This window comes from Panulirus ornatus, chromosome 26 (genome assembly GCF_036320965.1).
Source record: "Panulirus ornatus isolate Po-2019 chromosome 26, ASM3632096v1, whole genome shotgun sequence".
Classification (NCBI taxonomy): Eukaryota; Metazoa; Arthropoda; class Malacostraca; order Decapoda; family Palinuridae; genus Panulirus; species Panulirus ornatus.
Window position 1 is genome coordinate 4,536,614 of NC_092249.1, and position 27,500 is coordinate 4,564,113.

The 27,500-nt window shown below is 49.3% G+C and overlaps 1 protein-coding gene across 5 annotated transcripts in view; it reads right to left on the bottom strand.

Moving 5' to 3' along the window:
- The window catches only part of LOC139757414 (uncharacterized), a 584,870-nt gene that overhangs the window by 220,215 nt on the left and 337,155 nt on the right, over positions 1-27,500 (bottom strand). For all 5 annotated transcript variants that reach the window (XM_071677893.1, XM_071677894.1, XM_071677895.1 and 2 more), the window contains one exon: positions 12,081-13,421. In XM_071677893.1, the coding sequence (XP_071533994.1) occupies positions 12,081-13,421 (1,341 nt within the window). The remainder of the gene's footprint in view (positions 1-12,080; positions 13,422-27,500) is intronic.

The following is a 27,500-nucleotide window of genomic DNA, read 5'->3' on the forward strand; positions in this document are numbered from 1 at the left end:
TCATCTCTCTTTATGGTTATCTATCCATCGTATCTTGCCTCCCTTATCTCATCTCTCTTTATGGTTATCTATCCATCGTATCTTGCCTCCCTTATCTCATTTCTCTTTATCAGGAACACCTTATCATCATCACCTTAACCAAAATGGTTATCTATCCATCGTATCTTGCCGCCCTCAACACCCTCTCATCGCAGACCTATCCACTCGAATCCCTTCATATAAACACTATCCCCTAGGCAGAACCTGTTATCCCCCTCCATCCACCCCTCCACTTCGCCCCCCAATCTGTTATCCCCCTCCACAACCCCAGAAATCCGGGCCAGATGAGACGAATTTATCTCAATTTCCACGGACGGACGATCGTTGCTACCCATGGCGGCCTTATCCGGCCTCCTCCTCCCTTCCCCCCCCGGAAAATGACGCAGCCCCGCTGGGGGGGGGGGGGGGGAGAGGATTGCTGACCAGACCAACGCCCCCTTCCTGACGACCTCCTGTGGGAGAGGGGACGGGGTGGGTGCTTAGTGAGGAAGGGGAGGAGGAGGAGGAGGAGGAGAAGGAAAGAGATGGTAAGAGGAGGAGGAGGAGGAAGGGCAAGAAGAGGAGGAAAAGTAGGAGGAGGAAGGAGGGGGAAGGAAGGAGAGGAGGAGGAGGAGGAAGAAGAAGGGAAGGAAGAGGAGGAAGAGTAGGAGGAGGAAGAAGGGAAGGAAGAGGAGGAAGAGTAGGAGGAGGAGAGGGGGGAGGAAGAAGGAGGAGGAGGAGGAGGAGGAGGAGGAGGAGGAGGAGGAGGAGGAGGAGGAGGGCTCTGGTTGTGGAGGAGGGAGGTGCTGAGAGAAAGAAAAAATCCTAGATGTTTACATTTAGGGAAGAGGGTGCTTAGAAAATGGGAGACGGCGCTGAAAGGGGGACTTCAAAGGAGATGCTAATGAAAACAGAGGGTGGGGGGTCAAGGATGGGGGGGGTGGGTGTGGTGGGGCGTGGTGGGGCGTGGTGGGGTGTGGTGGGGTGTGGGGTCATCACAAGTGATAAACCAGGACTGAGAGGGTGTATGTGGTAGGGGTGGGGGGAGGGAGGGGGTAAATGGGGGGAAGTGGTTCTAAGAGCCAGGTTGGTGCTGAGGTGCAGGAGAGAGAGAGAGACTCTCTCTCTCTCTCTCTCTCTCTCTCTCTCTCTCTCTCTCTCTCTACTACATCCATGACGTACAGGGTTCAGTGAGCGAGGCTCAGAGACAAGAGCGAGACGCGAGACACTGCCTCTGACGAGGACGAGATCCAGGAGAGGACACGTGGGACGTCGAGGACAGGAGAAGAAGGACTGAGAAGGAAGGGTGGCCATGGAAGAGGGGGAGAGGAGGGGTGTGGAAAGGAAGGGGACATTTGGAAGAAGAGAGACAGGAGGGGGTGTGTGGAAAGGAAGGGGACATGGACGGGAGCGGAGGAAGCAGCGGTTGGACCGAATAAGGAAGGGCAACGTTGCGAACACGACTTCCTCCTAAATTTAGTGATCCGGTCGGTAGATGGTTGATGTCCAGGCCACCCCAACTCCCAACCTCACCCCACTTGCCCTCCGATGGGGCACAGCTTTGCGAAGTTCAGGACCCCGTTTTTTGAGACTCGCCCCTCACTTCGTTTCCTGAAGGCTTAGACCCACATTTTGAACCCTGGAATCTATTTTTTTTTTCCTTGAAAGAAGGCTGGAATCAAGACTGGAATCCCCATTTTTTTTTTATGAACTCTGGGATCTCGTTTTCCATGTCGTGCCTCGGTTTTCTGACGCGTCGATCTGGGAGAGTTTACGGTTACCCTGATGTAAACATATCACCCTCAATACCTACATCATCTTAGGATTAATCGACAGGATTCCAGTATTTCCCAAAAGGTCTTCAGTCGACAGATTCATCATCAGGCTAAAGACTGATATACTTTAAGTTTTTTTCGGTTTACTCAAAATGAATTTCTGACTATTCAAAGGAGTGTATGAAGGGGAGGTGTTAAGAGGAGAGCAAATGGGTCAACGGGTTTCAGAAGATGGGGACAAGGTTGAGGCTGGAAATCATCAATGCCTTGAAGACCAATTTGAGTTCCAATGGGTAAAGAGACGCCAGCAACCAGCAACGCTGTGTTCTTGGGCGGCGCTGGAATCGCCACATGTGGCCGAGGCTCTGGGCTGGCATGGGCTCTTGACGCACAGCGACCCGACCTCTGGCGAAAGCCTTGACGACGCTAGTGTGTGGATCTTGCCAAACCAGATATGCCGCCATCAAAGGGGAAGGACGAGGCTGCTGGAGGGTAAAAATCTCCCCAGCTGACGAGCCTTCATCGTGCCGAGAACCAAAACATCGGGGGAGGTTCTGAATCAAGTCTGGAAACGACAGATCCCTCAATATTTTCCAGGCTATGAAATCGGCATTTACCTGTCTCCTTTCCTAAAATCCAAATTGATTTCTAGAACCGTCAAGATCAGGTCTGAATGGATCACCCTCTCAAAAAAACGAAACTTTAACGTCTTGTTTCTGGAAATCAACCTGGAGTGTCTTGTTCTCACGACCAAGAGCTGAAGCAGGTTCTCGGAAATTGAGGCCGAATGTTTCCAGTCCTTAAAATCGAACCGCTGCAAATCCGAAGCACAAGTAAACGGGACGTTACAAGACCTCGAGTCCTGGAAACGTTACCATCAACGTCGGACCAACGAAAGACTTGCTATTCCAGCCGACCCCATCATCCCTTTCTGGAGTCTAGAGCAACGCCTCTCACTTCCAATTCAGAGCACCAACTGGAACCTCTAAAAGATGCCTATACCAGTTTCCAGTAGCGACGGTGCGAGAGTGGAAGTCAAAGATCCCTTACATGAGGCGCACACCAGCTTCCAGCAGCGACGGTGCGATAGTGGAAGTCAAAGATGGTCTACAAGAATCCCACACCAGCTTCCAGGGACGAACAGAAAGTGGAAGTCAAAAGAGCCAATCAGAATCCACAGGACCATGCTGAGACTCAGGTAACAAGCACGTCACATCATTATCCCGTTAGTTAGTTAACCCTTGATGTAATCCAGGTTTGAGGCCTAATGTGGCCTGCTTGGTGGCAGACAACGGCGGGCTGTACACTTGTTAGGATTTAATACAAAGACCAAAGTTTCTTCTGGGAATCTACATACGACCAAGCTAGTTAGAAGTATAGACGATATGGAGTTAACAAGACAGGTTAACCTTATCTTACGTGGTTTGGGAGGTCTTCTACCCCTACAGCTGGGCCTGGGACCTTACCTTACCTGTACCTTACCATGGTTTGGGAGGTCGTCTGCCATCACAGCTGTGTCGGGAACCTTACCTTACCTTACGTATACCTTACGATGGTTTGGGAGGTCTTCTACCCCCAGAGCTGGAGTCTGGGACATTACCTTACCATACGTATACCTTACGATGGTTTAGGAGGTCTTCTACCCCCCACAGCTGGGTTTCAAACCAGTATACTGTTCTGTATCCTTTATGTTACAGATGCTATTAATAGATATCGAGTTCTGTAACTGGCTTGTTCGTTGTCGAAGGTCCTGTAATCTAGACAGCAGACAGAGTGTAAAAAGAGGTCAGGTCGAAAAACTAGTTTCAGTGTGAAACGTGTCTGACGGAAAAGAGAAAAAAATGTTGAATAGTGGTGTACAAGAAGAAGAAGAAGAAGAAGAAGAAGAAGAAGAAGAAGAAGAAGAAGATGAAAGAAGAGGAGGAGAAGAAGAAGAAAGAGGAAGAAGAAGAAGAAGAAGAAGAAGAAGAAGAAGAAGAAGAAGAAGAAGAAGAAGAATTAAGAAAGTGCTCAAAGCTGTGTTTACTTACTGACCAACTCAAGCTTTGGGACTGCCATACCAACACATATATACGCCACTTGGCTCTTGAAGACATATTCTCGAGCGTCAATACAGGGCCACAGTAAGCATTACACCACTTCACACCAACTGGTAATCTTTTAGATTTACATTCTCCGATGTATTCGGTGACTTTCAATAGTTTTGTAAGTGAGGAAAAAAAAGGACAAAAGTAAAGGTTACTGCGATGTGATTACATTCTAAATTCTCGTTGAAATATGACGCGACCCGCCTACATACAGTGCATCAAAACTTGCTTGCGTTCTGAAGGTTTACCAAGGTACATGTATACGAAGAACTCCTCTCATATATATATATATATATATATATATATATATATATATATGCGAAAACTGGAGTCCGCCCCGTCCCTAGCTGGCTGCTCTCCCCATCAGCCATAAAAAGGCTCTTTCAATGGCTAGCAGGAGAGAAAAAAAAGGCCTCGCCTCCGACTCTGCTTTCAAATAACTTTAGCATTCACCTCTCGTTACTCTAACCTACTCCTGCACGCTGGCAGACCCAGCCAGCTACAGGAAGAAAGAACTTCTCTCTCTCTCTAATATATATATATATATATATATATATATATATATATATATATATATATATATATATATATATATATATATCCCTGGGGATAGGGGAGAAAGAATACTTCCCACGTATTCCCTGCATGTCGTAGAAGGCGACTAAAAGGGAAGGGAGCGGGGGGCTGGAAATCCTCCCCTCTCGTTTTTAATTTTCCAAAAGAAGGAACAGAGAAGGGGGCCAAAGTAGGATATTCCCTCAAAGGCTCAGTCCTCTGTTCTTAACGCTACCTCGCTAACGCGGGAAATGGCAAATAGTATATACCTAGATATGTCTGACTTTCGCCAATCTCATTTCTCCAACAACAGAAGGAAAAAGAAATGCAAATTGCGCACATATCTCGCTAACTTTGCCTAGTGCTTTTTTTTCCTTCCCCCTTTTATATTTGAGATATTGCCCGCGTTTCTTGGAAGAGTCGGCCTCTCTCTCTCTCTCTCTCTCTCTCTCTCTCTCTCTCTCTCTCTCTCTCTCTCTCTCTCTCTCTTCTCTTCTCACTCAAGCTTCCTTACACTAGGGTTTCGTCCCTGCCCTGTACCCAGGGTCCTCTCATTGGTGGGGGAGAAGTGGTGGGTGGTGGGGCGTGCGTCAGATGAGGGAGGGTGGTGTGGTGGTGGGCGTACCGGGCGCGCTCTCCACTAAATGAATATCACTGGCGAATATTACTGGCGAATATTATTCCTTTTGTTGCAGCTGCCATTGTTACAGTTCAACCTACCTTCCTTCCCCCCCCCATCCCATCCCCCGTTCCTCCGGGGGGGTGGTGGAGAGAGAACGCCCTGAGTTCTTGCGTCCGTTGGCCGGGTTCGAATGTGACCCAAGTGTTTGGAGGGGGTTCGGTTTCACGTGTCTTCCTGCGGGTCTGGCCGACCTTCCCCTACCAGACCTAATCAGAGGCCAATACCGAAGGCGATGCCATCACACGCAAGGGTCGTACCGTCGTTACAAGGGGGTCCTGGTGATTAGGGTGGGGGTCGTTCCGTTGTGCTTAAGGGTCGTACAGTCGTACTTAAGGATCCTGGTGCTCAGAGGTCGTTCCGTTGTGCTTAAGGGTCGTACAGTCGTACTTAAGGGTCCTGGTGCTTAAGAGTCGTACGGTCGTGCTCATGGGTCGTTCCATCGTGCTTAGGGGTCGTATCGTCGTGGTCAAGGATTGTCTAGTCGTGCTTAAGGGTCGTTCCATCGTGCTCAGGGGTCGTTCCGTCGTGTTCCAGGGCCGCACAGTCGTGCTAAAGGGTAGCACCATCGTAGCATGGTCGCAAACGCGTCGTGCCGTCGTGTCCAAAAGCTTATGCTATACGTTCACAAACTTGGAGTAAACAGTCATCAAACCTCGTAAACAAAAGAGGTATGAGCCGAGAGAGGAATTATCTGGTGTTGAATGGGGGGTCAAAGGTCACAGACAAAGGGGTCAACTATTCTCTCCCTAGCCCCAGGTGTTCATCCCCACACCCCCCCTCTCGCGGCTGGTCGGTAAGTGGGTACTTGGCTTAGGCTGGTGTGTGTGTGTGTGTGTGTGTGTGTGTGTGTGTGTGTGTTCGTCTCTCGCTCTCTTCTAACGTAAACTTGGAACCAGACTCCCATCAACTATGCGCAATACACATCCTGCACTGCACGCACGAAGTTGTCAATTACGCTTTGTCGGTGATGTCATGCACCTCACCGGGAATTCGCACGGCTGGCAGCGACGTTGATACCCGGTCTTGGGTTGAACGCCTGCTGCCGGCTGCCTGGGAAAAAGTATCGCCACCCTTCTGGGATCAAGGACACCGCAATGGACTCTTAATCTTAAATACATATAGAGGCGAATCTATCAACCCACACTCTCCACCCTCCGTGTGGTAGAATCAGGCAACTGTGGTGAGGATGGCTTGCTGTTTGAACGCGTTCGTAAAAGGTGAGATCGTTCGCTTGTCACGAATAAAGGCTTAAGGTCAGTGCCATTTTAAGGCATCCACCAAATGCATGCATAAGAATTCCCACATCTTTACAAGCGATGACACCCCCCCCTTTTTTTTTTTGAAAGTACGTGGTGTGTGTGTGTGTGTGTGTGTTGTGTGTGTGTGTGTGTGCTTGTTTGAATCTGTTGTGGAGTGAGAGAGAGAGGAGAGAGAGAGAGAGAGAGAGAGAGAGAGAGAGAGAGAGAGAGAGAGAGAGAGAGATTCCGTATGGCGTCAACAGGAAACAATTCCTACAACCGTACACCAGAAAGTAAAAAAGTAACACACGTCTTAGGCAGAGGGGCTGGGTATTACATTTTCTTTTTTTCACAGGAAAGCCTCCGAGTCTCCGCAAGAAACAATTTCAGCAAACCGTCTATCAAATGGCAGAAGTCCTACATCTGAGGCATAAAGGGACAAGATATATATTTCACAGGACAGCCTCCGCATCCGTAAGAAACAAAATCTTCAACCTTCTATCATAAAGCAAAAGTCATATCTCTAGGCAGAAACGCTGTATATCATATATATATATATATATATATATATATATATATATATATATATATATATATATATATATATATATATATAATTTATTTTTCGCAGGAGAGCCTCCGCGTTTCCACAAGAAACATTTTCTACTACCGTCCATTAGATGGCAAGCCTTTTTTTTTTTTTTTTTTCACAGGAGAGCCTCCGCGTCTCCACAAGAAACAATTTCTGCAAACCGTCCATCAGATGGCAGAAGTCACACATCTTGGGCAGAAAGGTGGGATGGGGGAGGGAGAAGGATATTCAATTGTCAAACAGCGAACACCTAGAGCATCGCCAACACGGGTTTCAATTCCCTTTTACGACCCTCAGTGGGATCTGGAGTGCACAAACGACCGATTTGGAGGCAAAAGACAGGCGCAAGACGAGCCTGTTTAATGCTATTTACTGTCGACTCGAACTCCAGCGGCCGCATCTAAACTCCTCCTAGCTCCGGTAATACACAATACCATGCTTCGCTGGGGGGAAATAATGGCCGGGAAATGAGATCCAAATATGAGAAAGAGAGAGAGAGAGAGAGAACTCTCTCTCTCTCTCTCTCTCTCTCTCTCTCTCTCTCTCTCTCTCTCTCTCTCGTAGTCACACACGATCTATATAGACGGTGTAGATGACAGCTGACTCAAGATGGTTCCTCTGAAACTATACTACCTCTTGACTACCAGCACCATTCAATTCTCTCTCTCTCTCTCTCTCTCTCTCTCTCTCTCTCTCTCTCTCTCTCTCTCTCTCTCTCTTTCTCTCTCTCTCTCAGACTATCTGAGCGCCATCCAGTTCGCCTCAGTCCACCTGATAGCCCTTAGCCCTAACCTCCAACTGTCTTTAGAGTCATTAAGCTCCCTTCCTAGAGTATACCAGAGAGCCATGAACTCTTATTTTTTTTTTTAAGAGTACCTGAGATCAATTCAGCCTTCAGCTCTGTTTCTCACAACCCCAGAGGCAACTCTGTAACAGAGGCGAGACGACACCTTCTATCATGCTTAAGGATGGGGCCAATGCACCATATATACATCATATGTACATCTTTTTGGACTACGAGACGCCTTGCGATGCAAAATTTGCGATGCAAAAAACACGACAGGCTCAAGTCAAGGGCAGAGCGAAAAGGAGAGACAGGGAACACGCTGGGGTAAATGGAATAACTAGACGGGAGGGGAGAAGATAAAGTAAGCAAGCAAAATGATGTAGTTTGGGATAAGCGAGCTCAGTGCGAGCGCCGAGTGCAAGAAGAAAACACCAGTTGTTAGTATAATGTTCTTGATATTATTTTACTTTATTATGCTGTACGCCAGAGGGGAAATAACGTCACAAATACGTAGGGGGTGTATATGATGTGTCCTCCTACTGGGATTTACCAACGTCTTGACGTAGTTGTAAGAAATACTATAGGATATTCGTCTTCGTGAGTGTGACAGAGATGTGTAAGGTGAAGTTAATTAAAACTGACTAGTTCTGGGATGTGGAGAGGCTCGTAAGACGTCAATTCGCAATACAGGAACATGAAAATACAGCCTTTTATGTAACACAGACCGGGACTGTATTCATCAATTATATCATTATACCCCAGTTGCGATACAGTGGTATCGTAACGATACCTCAACACGTCCCGGCGATCGCTTTAGCCAGCGTACAAAACCCTCAGACACATCCCAGCGATCGTATAAGCCAGCGAACAAAACCCTCAACAAATCTCAGAGGATCGTTCTAAACGCCGTACAAAACCCCTCAACACAACCCAGCGATCGCTTTCACCAGCGTACACACACAAAAAAAAAACTCAACACATCCCAGCGATCGCTTTTACCAGCGCACCAAACCCTCAATACTTTCCACTCGAAGAAAAATGGGGGGACCCACAGAAATTCTTTCCTCTCCCACCTTGTCTGTGTCCCGTGTACTGTGCCAACATATACATCACTGGATTTGTGTTGGCTTTACGCAACCTTTAAACGCCCTCCCAAATCAACTTGCAATAAAAACAAGATCGGACACAGGTTTCCCGTTTTCTCCAGATTGTATAAAACCCGAATGGAGACCCATTTTCTTTTTTCTCTCTCAAATCTGCTGTGAGTGAAAACGTACTTTCTCATTAGTCTCCAGACGCGGTCTTCGGGGGGCTCGACTCGCGGACCAGAACCTGGGTGAAGGTTTAGACTAATAAAACACATATAGTGAGATACATATATTTCCGCGTGTGTCTACGGTGACGTAATGGGGTTTGGGGTGCGTGGGGTGCGTGGGGTGCGCGGGGTGTATATATATATCATAATGCGACATTGGTGTCGGCCCATTTGCGACGTGCTTGGAGGGAGGGGGGAATTTACGCCAACGTAGAGAGAACCTTGAGAGGGTTTGTGAGAGAGAGAGAGAGAGAGAGAGAGAGAGAGAGAGAGAGAGAGAGAGAGAGAGAGAGAGAGAGAGAGAGAGAGAGAGAGCAACGTTCCTCCACACACACACACACACACACACGTCAGAGAGAGAGAGAGAGAGAGAGAGAGAGAGAGCAACGTTCCTCCACACACACACACACACACGTCAGAGAGAGAGAGAGAGAGAGAGAGAGAGAGAGAGAGAGAGAGAGAGAGAGAGAGAGAGAGAGAGAGAGAGAGAGAGAGCTCGTTTGCTATCACACGACATCATCGCCGTCGGGGTAACGCGATTTGTGTCTCCGACGCTTCCAGGAGATATGTGGGGGCGGGGCCGACCTGCCGACGCGTCGGGGGGCCGCCCTGCGTCGGGGCCGCCCTACCAACGCGTCGGGGTCGCCCTACCAACGCGTCGGGGCCGTAACCCTGTTAGTTAAACCCCCGACAACACTAGAGCACGGAGGGGCAGTCGACCTCAAGCCCTCTTGTTTGTGTGTGTGTGGAGGAACGCCTCTCTCTCTCTCTCTCTCTCTCTCTCTCTCTCTCTCTCTCTCTCTCTCTCTCTCTCTTTTTCTGACGTGTGTGTGTGTGTGTGTGGAGGAACGTTGCTCTCTCTCTGTCTCTCTCTCTCTCTCTCTCTCTCTCTCTCTCTCTCTCTCTCTCTCTCTCTCTCTCTCTCTCTCTCTCTCTCTCCCTCCCTGTCTCTCTGTCTCTCTTTCTCTCTCTTTCTGACGTGTGTGTGTGTGTGTGTGTGGAGGAACGTTGCTGTCTCTCTCTCTCTCTCTCTCTCTCTCTCTCTCTCTCTGACGTGTGTGTGTGTGTGTGTGTGTGTGTGTGTGTGTGTGTGGAGGGGGAGGAGGAATAGCAGTGGCAACAGAATATAGGATAAGGCCAGAGGGAGGCCAGCATCATCCCCCCCCTCCCCTTCCCACAACACCAGAGTTACCGTCACCCACAGCTTCTCTGTGTCGCACCGAAGGGGTGGTGTGGGAGGGGGGCATTCACACCCCCACCTCAGGACGCGTACGTACCCGCTCCTGACGAAGGAGGAGGAGGAGGAGGAGGAGGAGGAGGAGGAGGACGGTTACTGCTCCTGCAGGACACGCCCTTGGGCGGTCGTAAGAACACACCTGTTTCTACTCCCCACACCTGACACACACACACACACACACACTCTCTCGAGCCAGACAAAGTCAAGCTACCTTGCTGGACCCCACATACCCAAGGGGGAGGGGGGGGTTAGGGTAAGGCAAGGCGACGCAAACACCCCCCTCCCCCCCGGCCCCCCCTCAGCCAGGTGAGGTACGCGCGTACCTTCCCGACGCCGCCGTCCATGTCTTCGGCGCAAATCATTTCCGTAATGAGGGAGGTGTAGACGCCAGCCCCCCCCAGCCCCCAGAGAGAGAGAGAGAGAGAGAGAGAGAGAGAGAGAGAGAGAGAGAGAGAGAGAGAGAGAGAGAGAGAGAGAGAGAGAGCTGGCTGGTCCTACCCGATGTACACTAACCCAGCCTCCCTCCCTCCCTCTCACTCCCTCCCTCTCACTTCTCCCTCTCTTTCGCGTCAGCCACCGCTCTCCACCCCTACTTGAAAACTGTGAATGTAATCATGCCTCTCAAACACACACACACACACACACACACACACACACACACACACACACACACACACACACGTACACGTACACACACACGTACACGCGCCTCGTCGATAGCAATCAATACCACAGCCTAAAACACACACACACACACACGAGTGTAGAACCCTCTCCAAGTACTGTGCAAATAGGTAAACGCACACATACACACACACACACACACACACACACACACACACACACACACACACACACACACATACACAGAGGGTTTCGTACACAACCCACAATGACGGAAATCAAATTCTAATAAACATCAAATCTGCAAAATGCTAAGATTCTTATACGTCAAGACATCATCACCCGAACCTAAACAGAGACGTGTTGATGGTAAGATTTCTTAAGTAATGCAGAACCAAACAAACCAAGAAGCCAGTACAATTAAGGAGTGTAAGATCATAGAGCATAAACGAGTGGACATGGAAGCGAATGGAACCGCGGAGGCGGAAGCGAGCCATAGGGTGGTTGAGGGGGCGAAAGTTCTGGGAGCACTGAGATATGTGTGTGTGGAAAGAGAGGTCGTTATCTGGGAGGGCGAAAACCCATAACTTCAAGGGCTTTACAGAGATCAAAGACCTTTGTGCCAGAGCGGATGGAAATAAATCAGTGTCATACTCTGGATATATGAGAGGCGTTACCACAACAAGCCTACGAAAGCTGTCTAGGACTACATTCTGAGCCACCAGGTGGCAGAAAACCGTTGCTTAATAGCTGGACAGAGGACGCTGTCCGTGTCGGGAACTGGATTAAAAGTGTTGGCCTCGAGCCGCGCCATTGGGCCTAAATAACAGAAAAAAAAAGAATACCTTCCATTTACCTGATTACAATAGTGGCGTAACACGACCCGGTAATTCTGAGCATTTCACCGTGGAATCGGTCGCCATCGCGACGCACGTGAACCGTGTCCAGGTCCGCTGAAGTGGAAGGAGAGGCAGGGCTGCTGCAGGCTGCGAACCACGACAGCCTCGTGGATCATTAGACTTTAATATCTGGGAAAGGTACGGGCAAAGGGAGCTGACAGCCCCGATTGCTGAGGCGCTGCGGGCGGCGAACCACAACAGCCAGAGGGATCAATATAATACCTGAAGGAGGGTGTTTTAGTACAAGAGAGACAGAGAGCGGAACACCTACCTGACGACGCTGTGGATGAGCCGACGCGCTTCTTCAGGAGACGGAGGGGGCCAGTCCTCCCGCGGCTGGGCGCCTGGAGCCCCCCACACTCCGCCCATCAGCGCTGGGTGTGAGGGCGCCGCTGGCCCGTACTCCAGCGCGTACTCCAGCGGGTAATCAGGGGGCAGGAACTCCGGGTGCAAGTACTCCGGCGGGAGGTCCCTGGGATAGCCCGGGTGCGGCGGGAGGAAAGGTACTTCGGGACCCAGCATCGGGTCCTGCACGTACGTCAGCTCGTACGGGTAGAGTGGGTAGTGCGGGTACTCCACTGGCAGGAAGGGAGGCCCCATTGGTGGACCAGGGGGCACTGGGGACATGGCCCCTGTGGACATTCTACTCGGGGACATCGGTCCAGGTTGGGCCATGGGCGGGTAGCTCATCAGATGAGGGAACCTGATTGGGTCCTGGGGATGGGGGAACGGCTCGTCCATCAGACGAGGGTCGATCAGTCTCGGATCGACCATCCTAGGATCGATGATCCTCGGGTCGACCATCCTCGGGTCGAACATGGCCTGGTCGACTGGAATCCGCTGGTCGAGGAGGTACTCGGGATGGGTCGAGTGGTCGAGCCACCTGTCCGACGACCTGGAGCGTCGACGTCGACCCTGCTCCTGGTCGTGGCTTAACCTCCGCGCCTCGACATCACCTGACCGGCTCTTCCTCAGGTGCCTGGGTTCTCTGACGTCCCTTCCGGGATCCCTGGCGTCCCGGGGCCCCCTTGGCGATTCCCTGGAGCGTCCCCGGCTGTTGTCCCTCATCGGACGGGGCTTCGAGATCTTCTCGCGCACGTCGACGCTCATCAGGTCGCCGGAACTGGACGACACGTCGTCACGGCAGAGGCGAGTGTCTTCGCTCCTCTGTCGCCGCGGCTGGCGCCGACTGTCGTCCTCGTGTCGCAGTCGCCTCGCTCTGTCTTCGGACATCTGTCTCCTGACGGGTCTCCCTGACGGGGAGGCGAGGGGCGCCGGAGGCGGTGCAATGGGCGCCTCCGGCTGCCTCTGGGAGGCGCAGACGTCTGAATTGATCTCCTGATACTCATGGCTGGACGGGGAGGAGCTCCCTGAAGCCGGGCGGGGCAGCCGGGTCTTCCGGGGCAGTTCCGGGGGCACGGGGATGACCTCCCGGGGTTTGAGCGTCCTGTCTACCGGGGGAGGCTCTGGGGGCTCGGAGTCCGGGGTGTGGTTGCCCTCGTTGGCAGTGACGTCGGGCGAGGCCGACTCATCGTTCGTGTCCGTTTCGATGTCATCGAACTCCGACAGCACACGGTCGAGGACGTCCAGGCTCTGGCGGATCTCCTCGCTGCTGTAGGGGGAGGAGAAGAAAACACAGTCTTTAAGACATGGGCGGCAACACCAACACCAGATCGTCACACAATACAGTTAACGTGTTCTCTACCCATGTCTCTAAAAGGGGAAAAAGTGTGAATCGTGTATGCCTGGGGGTTGTGTGGGGTTTCAAATGGGCGTATGTCTGGTAGGATCGAATTCAAGCCTTGAGTTGAGAAGTCTCTCTCTCTCTCTCTCTCTCTCTCTCTCTCTCTCTCTCTCTCTCTCTCTCTCTCTCTTTTCTGTGTGTGTGTGTGTGTGTGTGTGTGTGTGTGTGTGTGTCCAGGTAGGTACCCCATGAACTAAAGACGGCGAACGTCTTAACACGACGAAGAAAAAAAGGAAAAAATAAATCACCATTCCCTCTCTCTCCCTCGGAAAGCCTCTCGACAAACACGGTCCAGCCCAATTGCCTCGTTGAAGCCTCGTATGCAAACAACTCTGGGAGAGAGGGACAACCACGAGGCATGGCTGGACGTGGTTTGTCCAACCACGAGGCATGGCTGGACGTGGTTTGTGCCAACCACGAGGCACGGCTGGACGTGGTTTGTGCCAACCACGAGGCATGGCTGGACCTGGTTTGTGCCAACCACGAGGCATGGCTAGACGTGGTTTGTCCAACCACGAGGCATGGCTGGACCTGGTTTGTGCCAACCACGAGGCATGGCTAGACGTGGTTTGTCCAACCACGAGGCATGGCTGGACCTGGTTTGTGCCAACCACGAGGCATGGCTAGACGTGGTTTGTCCAACCACGAGGCATGGCTGGACGTGGTTTGTCCAACCACGAGGCATGGCTAGACGTGGTTTGTCCAACCACGAGGCATGGCTGGACGTGGTTTGTCCAACCACGAGGCATGGCTAGACGTGGTTTGTCCAACCACGAGGCATGGCTAGACGTGGTTTGTTCAACCACGAGGCATGGCTGGACGTGGTTTGTCCAACCACGAGGCATGGCTAGACGTGGTTTGTCCAACCACGAGGCATGGCTAGACGTGGTTTGTTCAACCACGAGGCATGGCTGGACGTGGTTTGTCCAACCACGAGGCATGGCTAGACGTGGTTTGTCCAACCACGAGGCATGGCTAGACGTGGTTTGTTCAACCACGAGGCATGGCTGGACGTGGTTTGTCCAACCACGAGGCATGGCTAGACGTGGTTTGTCCAACCACGAGGCACGGCTAGACGTGGTTTGTCCAACCACGAGGCATGGCTGGACGTGGTTTGTCCAACCACGAGGCATGGCTGGACGTGGTTTGTCCAACCACGAGGCGTGGCTGGACGAGGTTTCTCCAACCACGACCCAATGAACTTCCAGCGGCGAGTCGTACGACGACCAATGAAGCGCACAAGACGTACACCACGACACTACCACCTTCTGTCCGGGTCGTTAACCCCGTCCCTGAACGACCATCGGAGATCGGTCGGGTCGTAAGGCCCTAATCACCCCACGACGTCGCAGTGTCACAATCCATCCTTAATCACTCGTACACGTGAGTAATTACCATCCAATCACCCCTTTGTGTTGCAACAGCCCCCGTGTGCACGCGCGTGTGGTCAGGCGGGTGCACGGGCGCCTCGCACGCCAGTGCATTATCAAGAACGATTATGTATTAAAGAGAAAAAGAAAGAAATAGTTCTCCAGTGTTATTGTACATTTCTCTGGCCGACCACAATGACGTAAAGACCTGCTTTCACACACACACACACACACACACACACACGCGCGCGCGCGCGCGCGCCTCCTCAAGGACACCGCTCAGAAATAATCAGAAAACCAAAGGTACTTAAAGAAAGAAGAAGAAAAAAAAACGTCATCACGCGATGGAAAAAAATCGTAATAAACACGACGAAGGAAAAAAATCGTATGAGAAACACGACAAAGAAGGAAAAAACGTAAAAAACGTACGCCAAAAAATACCTCGAAAATAATAACGGAATCAACTGAGAGACAAAACCATAATAAACCACAAAAATAATCCGTAAGTAAACTTTAGAAATAATAATGTAATCTAAAAATTTAACTACAATACACAGAAATGATTCCGAATAATATACTCTACTAAAAGGAGAAACCATAACAACAGAAATAACTTAGAAATACAAATATAATCCACTGAAAGGGTAATCCATAATGAATGCAGAGATACCACAAAAATAATCTCAAAAAATAGTAACAATGTCCACCAAATACAAATATTAAACAATAACGTAATCTACGAGAAGACCATACAGTGATGCATACAAAAATAACCAAAACAATCAAGGACAAAAAATATCCTAAAATAATCTGAAAATAATCCTAAAATAACCTGAAAATAATCCTAAAATAATCTGAAAATAATCCTAAAATAATCTGAAAATAATCCTAAAATAATCTGAAAATAATCCTAAAATAATCTGAAAATAATCCTAAAATAATCTAAAAAAAAAAAAAACTAACCCGACGAAACTTTAGGATTCTAAGCTTCGTCTCGCACTTTCTCACTCCCCCCCCCCCTCCACCTCCCGCCGCCGGCGAACACACATATACGGCAACACTGGCAAAAAGTGGGGAAACACACCAGGAGCACAAGAAAAACAAAAGGCGGTTCCTGGAAAGGCGGAGAATACACGTAAGTGTTGCAGCAGGAGCGTAAGAACCAGGAAGCTGCAACGCGAGGGGAAATTCCTTTTGGAGGTTGCGAGTACGGCAGGGCTGAATTCTTGGAGGCTGAGTGAGAGAGTGAGTGAGTGAGAGAGTGAGAGAGTGAGTGAGTGAGAGAGTGAGAGAGTGAGTGAGAGCATAGGAGGGGAGAGAGTAACTGTCCCCTTGAGCAAGAGGGTATGGTTCTTGAGCACGATGGTATGACCCTTGAGCACGACCGAATAACCCTTGAGCACGACGGTACGACCCTTGAGCACGACGGTACGACCTTTGAACACGACGGTACGACCCTTGAGCACGACGGTACGACCCTTGAGCACGACGGTACGGCCCTTGAGCACGATGGTATGGCACTTGAACACGACATTATGGCCCTTGAGCATGACGGTACGACCCTTGAGCTCGACGGTACGACCTTTGATCTCAAGGGTTGTACCGTCGTGCTCTATGAGTTTAGAGAATGGACAATATCTGTCACAGCTACATGCAAATTTCCCCTCTTCCATCAAATATTCCTGACTCCTTTCATACCTTTTCCACTCTCTCTCTCCCATCCCATCTCTTAAAGGCTCTCCCGTTCATCTTTGAGCTCTAACTAAGGCTATATTCAAGGCCTGGCCTCGGGAGAGAGAAAGAGAGAGAGAGAGAGAGAGAGAGAGAGAGAGAGAGAGAGAGAGAGAGAGAGAGAGAGAGAGAGAGAGAGTAGGTTCTCCTCCTTAACAGAAGCCTATGAGAGAATTTAACATTTGTTCATCATAACATCGAACACTCGTCTTGTTACGTTCACTCACGAAATGCAACACACACACACACACATACCTTACACCACACACCACCCTTCTCCCCACACACACACACACACACCACCCTCCTCCCCACACACACACACCTTACACCACACACCACCCTTCTCCCCCCACACACACACACACACCACCCTCCTCCCCACACACACACACCTTACACCACACACCACCCCTCCACACACACACACACACACACACACACACACACACACACACACACACACACACACACACCATCCTCCTCCCCACACACACACACCTTACACCACACACCACCCCTCCACACACACACACCTTACACACACACCATCCTCCTCCCCACACACACACACCTTACACAACACACCACCCTCCTCCCCACACACACACACACACACACACACACACACACCACCCTCCTCCCCACACACACACACCTTACACCACACACCACCCTTCTCCCCACACACACACACACACACCACCCTTCTCCCCACACACACACCTTACACCACCACCCTTCCCCCCCTCCACACACACACTCCACTATCCGTGGTGTTGAGAACGCCCTGCCAACAACACCAAGACGCAACTCAAGTATGTGCAGCCACACGTTCTCGCAACACTGTACTCACCACCGCAGCAAGCCACAATTCCTCCTCTTCTCTCCTCCTCCTCCTTCTCCTCTCCCCTCCCTCACACAACCTTAACCTGATGGGGATGTACGTATGGGTGGAGAGAGAGAGAGAGAGAGAGAGAGAGAGAGAGAGAGAGAGAGAGAGAGAGAGAGAGAGAGAGAGAGAGAGAGAGGGTGTACTCTCACATATTGGACCATTGAACGTGTATCCACCCCTTGGGGCCTTTTGCTCGGGTGGGGAGTTGGGGGGGAATTTTGTTTACCGACCAGCAGGAAGGGGGGTGGAGGGGGGGGGAGAGATGTCGTGGGGAGGTTGGGGGAGGGAGGAGCCCACATGCTTCATCTATGATGCAAATGGGGACTGGGAGAATGGGGGGGCTGTTTTTCTATTTTTTTTTTTACGTCAATTTCACCCAAAAGTCAGGAGCAGGTACCCATTTTATCGACCAACCCCCTATGGGTGGATGAACAGCTGGATTGACTGTGGACCAATCACCGCAACCAGGATTCGAACCTATGCAGGATCGACCCTGGGCGGGGCCCGTGAATGCGTCACGGGTCAGGAAAAGCTATCAGCAACACCACGAGACTCCATAAACATTATATAAACATTCCAGAGGGCCTTAGTTCGTCATGATACATATCAGCCAATCAATGTACATTCTAATAGCTCTATTGATGTACGAATATATCTCTCGTATGGTGTCTTAATTCACCATTTCTACGAAACAGGAGTAATGCAATGGTCTATTTTTATAAAAAATCAAATCATCGACATAAATCTAACCATTGTAAAGCATTTATCACCGTTTAATGGTGGCAGTCGGAGCTACGCGCAGCTACGCGCAGCTGTGGTCTGGTCTCACCGTTACATTACTGTTGTGAGGCCGTGGGTTCGACTCGCAACACCTCACCTGCGCTAACCTCATACCTCATTGCACGTGTGGAGTTTCAACCCTTAAAACTTGATACTTGAAGTTCCATATATGATGGAGTGTGGGACTAGTAGAGCGTTTACAATGTGTTGTTCTCGGAAAGCATTGGAAATGTACTGTTCGATAGAGTATTTACAATGTGTTGTTCTTGATAAAGTATTTACAATGTGCTGTTCTCGATAGAGTATTTACAATGTGTTTTTCTCGATAGAGTATTTACAATGTGCTGTTCTCGATAAAGTATTTACAATGTGCTGTTCTCGGTAATTTACAATGTGCTGTTCTCGATAAAGTATTTACAATGTGCTGTTCTCGGTAGAGTATTTACAATGTGCTGTTCTCGATAAAGTATTTACAATGTGTTGTTCTTGATAAAGTATTTACAATGTGCTGTTCTCGATAGAGTATTTACAATGTGCTGTTCTCGATAAAGTATTTACAATGTGCTGTTCTCGGTAGAGTATTTACAATGTGCTGTTCTCGATAGAGTATTTACAATGTGTTGTTCTTGATAAAGTATTTACAATGTGTTGTTCTCGATAGAGTGTTTACAATGTGCTGTTCTCGGTAGAGTATTTACAATGTGTTGTTCTTGATAAAGTATTTACAATGTGCTGTTCTCGATAGAGTGTTTACAATGTGCTGTTCTCGGTAGAGTATTTACAATGTGCTGTTCTTGATAAAGTATCTACAATGTGCTGTTCTCGGTAATTTACAATGCGCTGTTCTCGATAGAGTATTTACAATGTGTTGTTCTCGATAGAGTATTTACAATGTACTGTTCTCGATACAGTACTTATCAAATGCTGTTCTCGAAGGTGTTTACAAGCTCTCGATACAGCATACAACGCAGTATCAATCACATTTGAAGGTACACACACAAAAAAAATTCTAACTCATTCAATAAACACGAAATCTGTATAGACTCGCGAAGAGACTTGGGTGGGTTATGAATACATCAAGTTGGTCTACTCATTCACAGGACGTCGTTCAAATCAATGTACGCCCCCTACGACGACTGATAGACCACTAATTATAATCTTCGCCCTGAGGCAGTAATCAGTCATAATTGGCTATCACCATCCACCTCGTTGCACTGCGGGGGAGCCTTCACTACCCATCACAAATGGAAGCAGGGAAGCACCTGTACTTCAACAATTCATGTTCTCTTACAGGATCAAATCACCCAATTTTGGTACTCTTGTGACGTTCTTAATGATGAGTGGTGTCGTTTCCACGACGACTGAAGGTCGAGGGAGAGAGAGAGAGAGAGAGAGAGAGAGAGAGAGAGAGAGAGAGAGAGAGAGAGAGAGAGAGAGAGAGAGAGAGAGAGAGAGGGGAACGTAATCTTAGGGTCACTAAAGTGACACACCACAGGTATTCATGAATTACCCCGAGCATCAGGGTTTGACCCTTGAGCACGCCGGTACGATCCATGGGGATAGGTAAGGCGTTCGGCCCTTTTTTTTTTAATCGGACCGCTAAGGGTAGTAAGGTCGGAAAGACAAGGCCATCACACCCATAGGTCATAAAGTCAAACCTCAAGGGTCGTTCTCTGGCGCTCAAGGGTCGTTCTCTGGCGCTCAAGGGTGGGTCGTTAGTACTGTCGTTCTCAAGGGGTTGAGAGAGAGAGAAAAAAGAGTAAGTTCTATATTTTTAATGATGTAGTGAAGTGGTTCTGACAAGGTCTTCTGGTCTTCGAACGTGCCCCAGCCATTCAGTATAGACATCTTAACCTTTCTCTCCCTCTGTGACTTAGTTCCAATCCCTGCTTTCCCTTTTTTTGCCTTCACGACATCTTTAAAAAGGTTCCCCTCAATTAGCTGTCGCGAGGCAGCGTTAGGACGAAACGAACGATGGTCTCCATTTCACTCATCCATCACTAGCTGTGATATAGAAGAGAATCGAAATCATAGCTTGTATCACCTACAACCACGGCCCCGCAAATCGCTCCATGATTTACCCTTAACCGCTTCGTATGCCCTGGTTCTGGACGATGACAAGCACGCCCCCCGTATACCACATCGATCCATTTCATTCTATCCCGTGCACGCCTCTCGCCTTCCCGAATGTACAGGCCCTGAATACCTCAAAGATTTCTATACTTCATCGTTCAATCTCTTCCATATTATATACTATCCCTGGGGATAGGGGAGAAAGAATACTTCCCCACGTATTCCCTGCGTGTCGTAGAAGGCGACTAAAAGGGGAGGGAGCGGGGGGGCTGGAAATCCTCCCCTCTCGTCTTTAATTTTCCAAAAGACGGAACAGAGAAGGGGGCCAAGTGAGGATATACCCTCAAAGGCTCAGTCCTCTGTTCTTAACCCTACCTCGTTAATGCGGGAGATGGCGAATAATATGAAATACATATGTAAATACAAAATCTCATAAGAATATTTATATATTCCGGTAAAAAAAAATGTCCACCAAAAAAACCCCCACTGTATCTTGCTGTACATTCCTTCGGGGGGTTTGTAGGGGAGGGGGGGGACCCAGTAGGACAAATACCCCAGAGAAAAAAAAGACCCCAGAGTCTTTGGGGGTTGTGTGGTGGGAGGAGAGGTAAGCCCGAAGGCTATGTCGTAATTAAGGTAACACAGAGAGCTCTGTTATGCCCTGAATAATGAGGGAAGGAACATTGAACCACGACGTAAGTAATGCGTGGAAAGGAACGGACCACCTGTTTTCTTTAATGCGAGGAAAAGGAACGGACCACCTGTTTTCTTTTAATGCGTGGAAAGGAACGGACCACCTGTTTTCTTTAATGCGTGGAAAGGAACGGACCACCTGTTTTCTTTAATGCGTGGAAAGGAACGGACCACCTGTTTTCTTTAATGCGTGGAAAAGGAACGGACCACCTGTTTTCGTTTTCGTTATAAGATAAATATAAATGAATGTTCGTGTGGGTATGTGTGTGTGTGTGTGTGTGTGTGTGTGTGTGTGTGTGTGTGTGTGTGTGTGTGTGTGTGTGTGTGTGTGTGTGGGAGTAATTACACAATACACAGTCCCTAAAATTTTTGAAATTTGAAGATCTAAAAATCTTTAACATTTCGGCCTAAGCGAGGATATGTGAGCTGGAAAGTGTGTACAAAAAGACAATTACACACACACACACACACACACACACATTGTTCTCAACTCATCCACACACACACACACACACACACACACACACACACACACACACACACACACACACACAGAGGAACACACATTGTTCTAAACTCATCCATTTAACTGCTTTCACAAGGCTACCATCTATGAACCGGAGTTAAGACAAGATTTTGTTACTCAAACCCTAGAATTTCGAAGACTTTAAGAGATCACAAGAGGCTATTATCAAACCCGATGAGGTGACTATCGGCCATTACCCCCCCCCCCCCCTTTCTTGACACCCCCCTCCTTTCTAATTACCGTAATCACCTGGGGAAAGCAATTCAAAAAACCGTCGTCCACACAATGGAGACGACTAACAAGGCTTTCTATAAAGAGGGAGATTGGGAGGCCAGCCCCACACTATGGGATACGCTCCCAGGATGATAGAGAGCGAGGGGAGGGAGGGATGATTCAGTCCCAAAATCCCACACACACACACCCCCTCTTCAACTACCTCCCTCCTCCCCACCCATCCCCTGAGTAAATCCCATATATATCCCCTCCTCCTCAACTACTACCCCCCTTTTCCCCCCCGAGTAAATCTTAATAGTTACTTGAGACGAGCGGATCCCTCAGGGAATTAAGGGGGGGTCGGGTGAGGAGAGGGGGGCCCCTAATTTCGCGCTGTCTTGACTCCTACGCATAAACACAAAACAGGCCTTAATGACCACCCCTCTCCCCCTCCCTCCCCCCCAGTAAAAGAGGGGGGGTAGGGTTGGAGAGGGGGGAGAGGAGGAGGAGAGGAGAGGAGGAGGGGAGAGGAAGAGGAGAGGAGAGGAGAGGAGGAGGAGAGGAGAGGAGGAGGAGAGGAGAGGAGGAGGAGGGGAGAGGAGGAGGAGGGGAGAGGAGGAGGAGGAGAGGAGGAGGAGGAGAGGAGAGGAGGAGGAGGGAGAGGAGGAGGAGGGGAGAGGAGGAGGAGGGGAGAGGAGGAGGAGGGGAGAGGAGGAGGAGAGGAGAGGAGGAGGAAAGGAGAGGAGGAGGAGGGGAGAGGAGGAGGAGGGGAGAGGAGGAGGAGGGGAGAGGAGGAGGAGGGGAGAGGAGGAGGAGGGGAGAGGAGGAGGAGAGGAGAGGAGGAGGAGGGGAGAGGAGGAGGAGGGGAGAGGAGGAGGAGAGGAGAGGAGGAGGAGAGGAGGAGGAGGGGAGAGGAGGAGGAGGGGAGAGGAGGAGGAGGGGAGAGGAGGAGGAGAGGAGAGGAGGAGGAGAGGAGAGGAGGAGGAGGGGAGAGGAGGAGGAGGGGAGAGGAGGAGGAGGGGAGAGGAGAAAGGGGGAGGAGAAGAATGCAATGAGCTACGTCACTCTAGGTTTTATGCACTGGCGCCTAAGAAGAAGAGGAGGAGGGGGCGCGCCGTGCCGCCCCCCCCCATTTTCCTCGCCCCCCCTCTACCACCGCCACCACTTAGATAAGCAAACATTCATAGAGCAATGGTGGCGATTTCCGGGGGTTTCTGCATGGGGGGGGGGGGGGGGGAATATAAAAGACGGGCGTCACGAAAGTGCGTTTTCCCATTCCCAGCAGCGTGGGATGCTCGCCCTTACGGTCGCGTGGTGGATGGCACTAACGTACCGTAGGGGGGGGGGGGGGGTAGGGGGGCGGCTACCCATCCATCTCGACTTCTTTCTGAGGTTTCTATCCACTTCCTCAACGGTTTCTATCCACAACTCCTCAGTTTTCTTTTTTTTCTATACTCTTTTTCTCTAATCAGCAATTCCTCAATGGTTCTTTTTATATCTACCCTCTTGAGATACATGGATAGATAGATAGATAGATAGATAGATAGATAGAGATAGAGAGAGAGAGAGAGAGAGAGAGAGAGAGAGAGAGAGAGAGAGAGAGAGAGAGAGAGAGAGAGAGAAGAGAGAGAGAGAGAGAGAGAGAGAGAGAGAGAGAGAGAGAGAGAGAGAGAGAGAGAGAGAGAGAGACATCCGCGCTTACTTAATGACCAATGAACACACACACACACACACACACACACACACACACACACACACACGAAGGTCCAAAACACAAGGGAAGATGTCAAGTTTGAAGGGGGCACGCGGATATTCATCAGTTCTGTGCTACGCAAGGCTGCGTATAGCGCCAGAGGGGACTCCATATCCATATAGGAATATAAACTATATATCATACACATGGCTGCGTATAGCGCCAGAGGTGACTCCATATCCATATAGGAATATAAACTATATATCATACACATGGCTGCGTATAGCAAACTTCATATAAAATACATATAAATTCCTTTCATATACACATTGTCATACACATCATGTACATCGTGTGTGTGTATGTGTAGACAACCTCATGACTTTAAGCTTGTTCTTTAAGACAAGCTTATTCGTCAGATAAGCTGACGTGCCGTGAAAGCTTAATTTAAGAACGAGAATCACAATTCACTAATTAATTCCATCTGTTAAAAATGGCTTTAGGTCAAGGAAGAAGGGGGGGGGGGGATAAAAAAAACTTACGTGACCTTATTTCTAAGGTCACTGGCTTTACTTGGACAATGGGACTATGTGTGTGTGTGTGTGTGTGTGTGTGTGTGTGTGTGTGTGTGTGTGTGTTACAAGGAGAAAGTTTTTACACTTGCTTTGCCCCGTCTCGTGACCTTGTATATATGTACACACACACACACAACACAACACACACACACACACACACACACACCCATACACACACACACACACACACACACACACACCCATACACACACACACACACACACACGCCCTAGCCTAAGCCAGGTAGCCATCAATCGACAGACCCCGAGGACGGGATGAACACCTAATTCTTTTCCCAACTAAATTAACACGCCTTCCTTTCAAGCCTTCGACTACCAACTTTCTTCTTCCATTCCTTCTCCCAACCCTACAATCCTTCTCCTTTCGATATCTTTCCTCTACTGTAACCCTGCACCCTCCTCCGGCCCGGGCTACAAAACCCCTGTAACTTTGACGCATCGTCCATATACGGTACATAAAGAGGATACAGATGTATTCAGTTCCGTAATTGTCCACTAGGGGGGCCGTCGGCACCCCACTACCACCCCCCCCCCCCCCCCGACCAGCAAGGGTCCATACCTCACCCCCCTTCAGGGGGGGAGGGGCATCAGATAGGGGGGGGGGTCGTCTCCCCCCCCCTAACCAGCCATTAAACTCGGCTCTACGCGGTGAACGGCTCGGCCATTTGCCATTAATGGAAGGCCATTTACGCGTCCATTATCAAACAAATGTTGAGTATTATCTGGTGACAAACGACACACACACACACACACACATACACACACACACACACACACACACACACACACACAGCTCAAAATCTATATCAATGCTCCGGTTAGAAAAAAGCGACGCTGTAACAGTGAGGGAAGGGTCATTCCCCAGCATTTAAAGTGTGGCGAGGTGATCCCTATCGCCACGTACTTCCCTAGGCCCGTCTTGATTTCGAATTAACTCTTGCAAAATTAATTAAACCACTGCTCTCTGTATCTCGCCTGTCGGGCTGGAGCCTCGCTTCCAGTCATTATCACCTTACAAGAATTAATGGAGAAACTTTCGTTCAATTCCACGTATAATCTCCTAAGAAATGACGATAATCAAACCTTAAGTTTTTAAAGTTATGATACAAGGGAAGATCATGTGGTGTGTCCTCCATGGAAAGCTTGAATCATGCCACCTCATCATGACTCAGCAGTAGCGATATACATCGACACGGACGGACGGAGTCGACCCGTATAGCACCTATATACACACGCGCGTCTGTATAGCACCTATATACACACACGCGTCTGTATAGCATCTATATACACACACACGTCTGTATAGCGCCTATATACACACACACGTCTGTATAGCGCCTATATACACACACGCGTCTGTATAGCACCTATATACACACACGTCTGTATAGCACCTATGCCAATCTTTGTCCCAACGAAGCTCCTTTGCTTCTCAACAACCACACATAGAGAGAGAGAGAGAGAGAGAGAGAGAGAGAGAGAGAGAGAGAGAGAGAGAGAGAGAGAGAGAGAGAGAGAGAGAGAGAGAGAAGAATGAGGCGATTTCCATCCAGCTCCGCTGGCCCTTGTTTACCTTGGATCAGCGGCGTCCGTTTTCTCTGACGTCCAGACCTTTCCAGGATGCCCCCGTTTTCCCCCACGACACGAAGATCTTTCGCGGTTGCCCCGCCCTCTTCCCCCGTTTTCTCCGACGTCAACACTTTTCCAGGATGCCCTCGTTTTCTCATGAACTGCAGGCCTGGTTGCCCCCTTCTCTCTCTCTCTCCAGTCTGCCACAGAAGAACTCAAATCACGTATTCTCATCATACATCTCGTTCACTTTCTATTTCCTTACACACCTTATGTTGCCTAAACCTAAACCTAACCTCCTTACACACCTTATGTTGCCTAAACCTAAACCTAACCTCCTTACACACCTTATGTTGCCTAAACCTAAACCTAACCTCCTTATCGTCCGTTTCGCCTTATCTCGTAGGACTATAATGCTTATCTCTCTTGAAGGCTCAGCTCTGTGTAGCGAACCGATCGCTTCAAAACTCGCTGCCCAACACCTTCACAATCCAGGGACATGGAAATACATCAGCCGAGAAATAAATCAATACAATCCGCCGCTGTATTATTTTTTTTTTTACAACGAAAAAAATACATTCGTCTTACGAATACATTACGATAATAGGGACGTCGTTTTCTTCGTTATACGTCTGTAAAGAATAAAGTCTAATGCTCTTAATTCTTTCTGGGGAGTCGGAGAAGAGATACATTCTTTTTCAAGTCAAGTCGCCGTTTCCCACCAAGCGCATGAGCGCCGGGGGGGTGACGTCTGTTACGCCTTAGTTTGGGAGTTAGGGTCCGAGAGAGAGAGAGAATCTGAAGCATTAATCCCCTCTGGGGATTTGCCGTCACGGAAAATCCTTCACGCAATTACGTTTAATCCCCAACTTCCTTTCCAAGTTTCCTTCACGCTCTAATCCCACTATTGCTCGTCCATGTTCGCAAGAGCATCTCAACACTCCTTCCTCTTCATCCTTTTTACTCCTTCCTTGTACAGTTCTCCTCATTCGCTATCTTCAGTAATTTTTGGTAGTCTATCCTTTCAGATTTATCGCTCCCTGTCTCCATCTATATAGATTAGGAATGTAGGATGCTATTGCTGTCCTCCAGCAGATAACCTCGTCATAGACCATCAGGTATTCTGTTATCTGGTTTTTCCCATGTACTGTCCTCCAGCAGATGACCTCGTCATAGACCATCAGGTCTTGTGTTATCTGGTTTTCCCATGTACTGTCCTCCACCAGATGACCTCGTCATAGACCATCAGGTCTTCTGTTATCTGGTTTTTCCCATGTACTGTCCTCCAGCAGATGACCTCGTCATAGACCATCAGGTCTTCTGTTATCTGGTTTTTCCCATGTACTGTCCTCCAGCAGATGACCTCGTCATAGACCATCAGGTCTTCTGTTATCTGGCTCTCCCATGTACTCTTGTCTATCTCTCTCTCCCCAGTTTATCCACACTCGCTGCAATCCCTCATCGCTTTTCCTTGCCATGCCATTAATCCTTCTTACAGTCTCCCTCCCCCACTCCTTCCACCTCCCTAATTCCACTCTTTCTGTTCATGCTTCCTAAATACTTCCTCTCTCGCCGTCTGCACACATCATCCTATCCCTTGGCTCTGTCATCTTCACGTCCAGTCTCCTGTTCTTCCCCAATTCTCGACAATTACCTCAACTTTCATTCTTTTTCACCCCTTATCTCTGTCTTCCTCTCCCTCTCTTTCATTTTCATCCCCCACAAAACCTACTTCATCTATTCTCTCCTTCTTTACATCGGCCTATTTCACCCACTCCTAGTTCTCATCTACTAATTCCTTCTATCTAT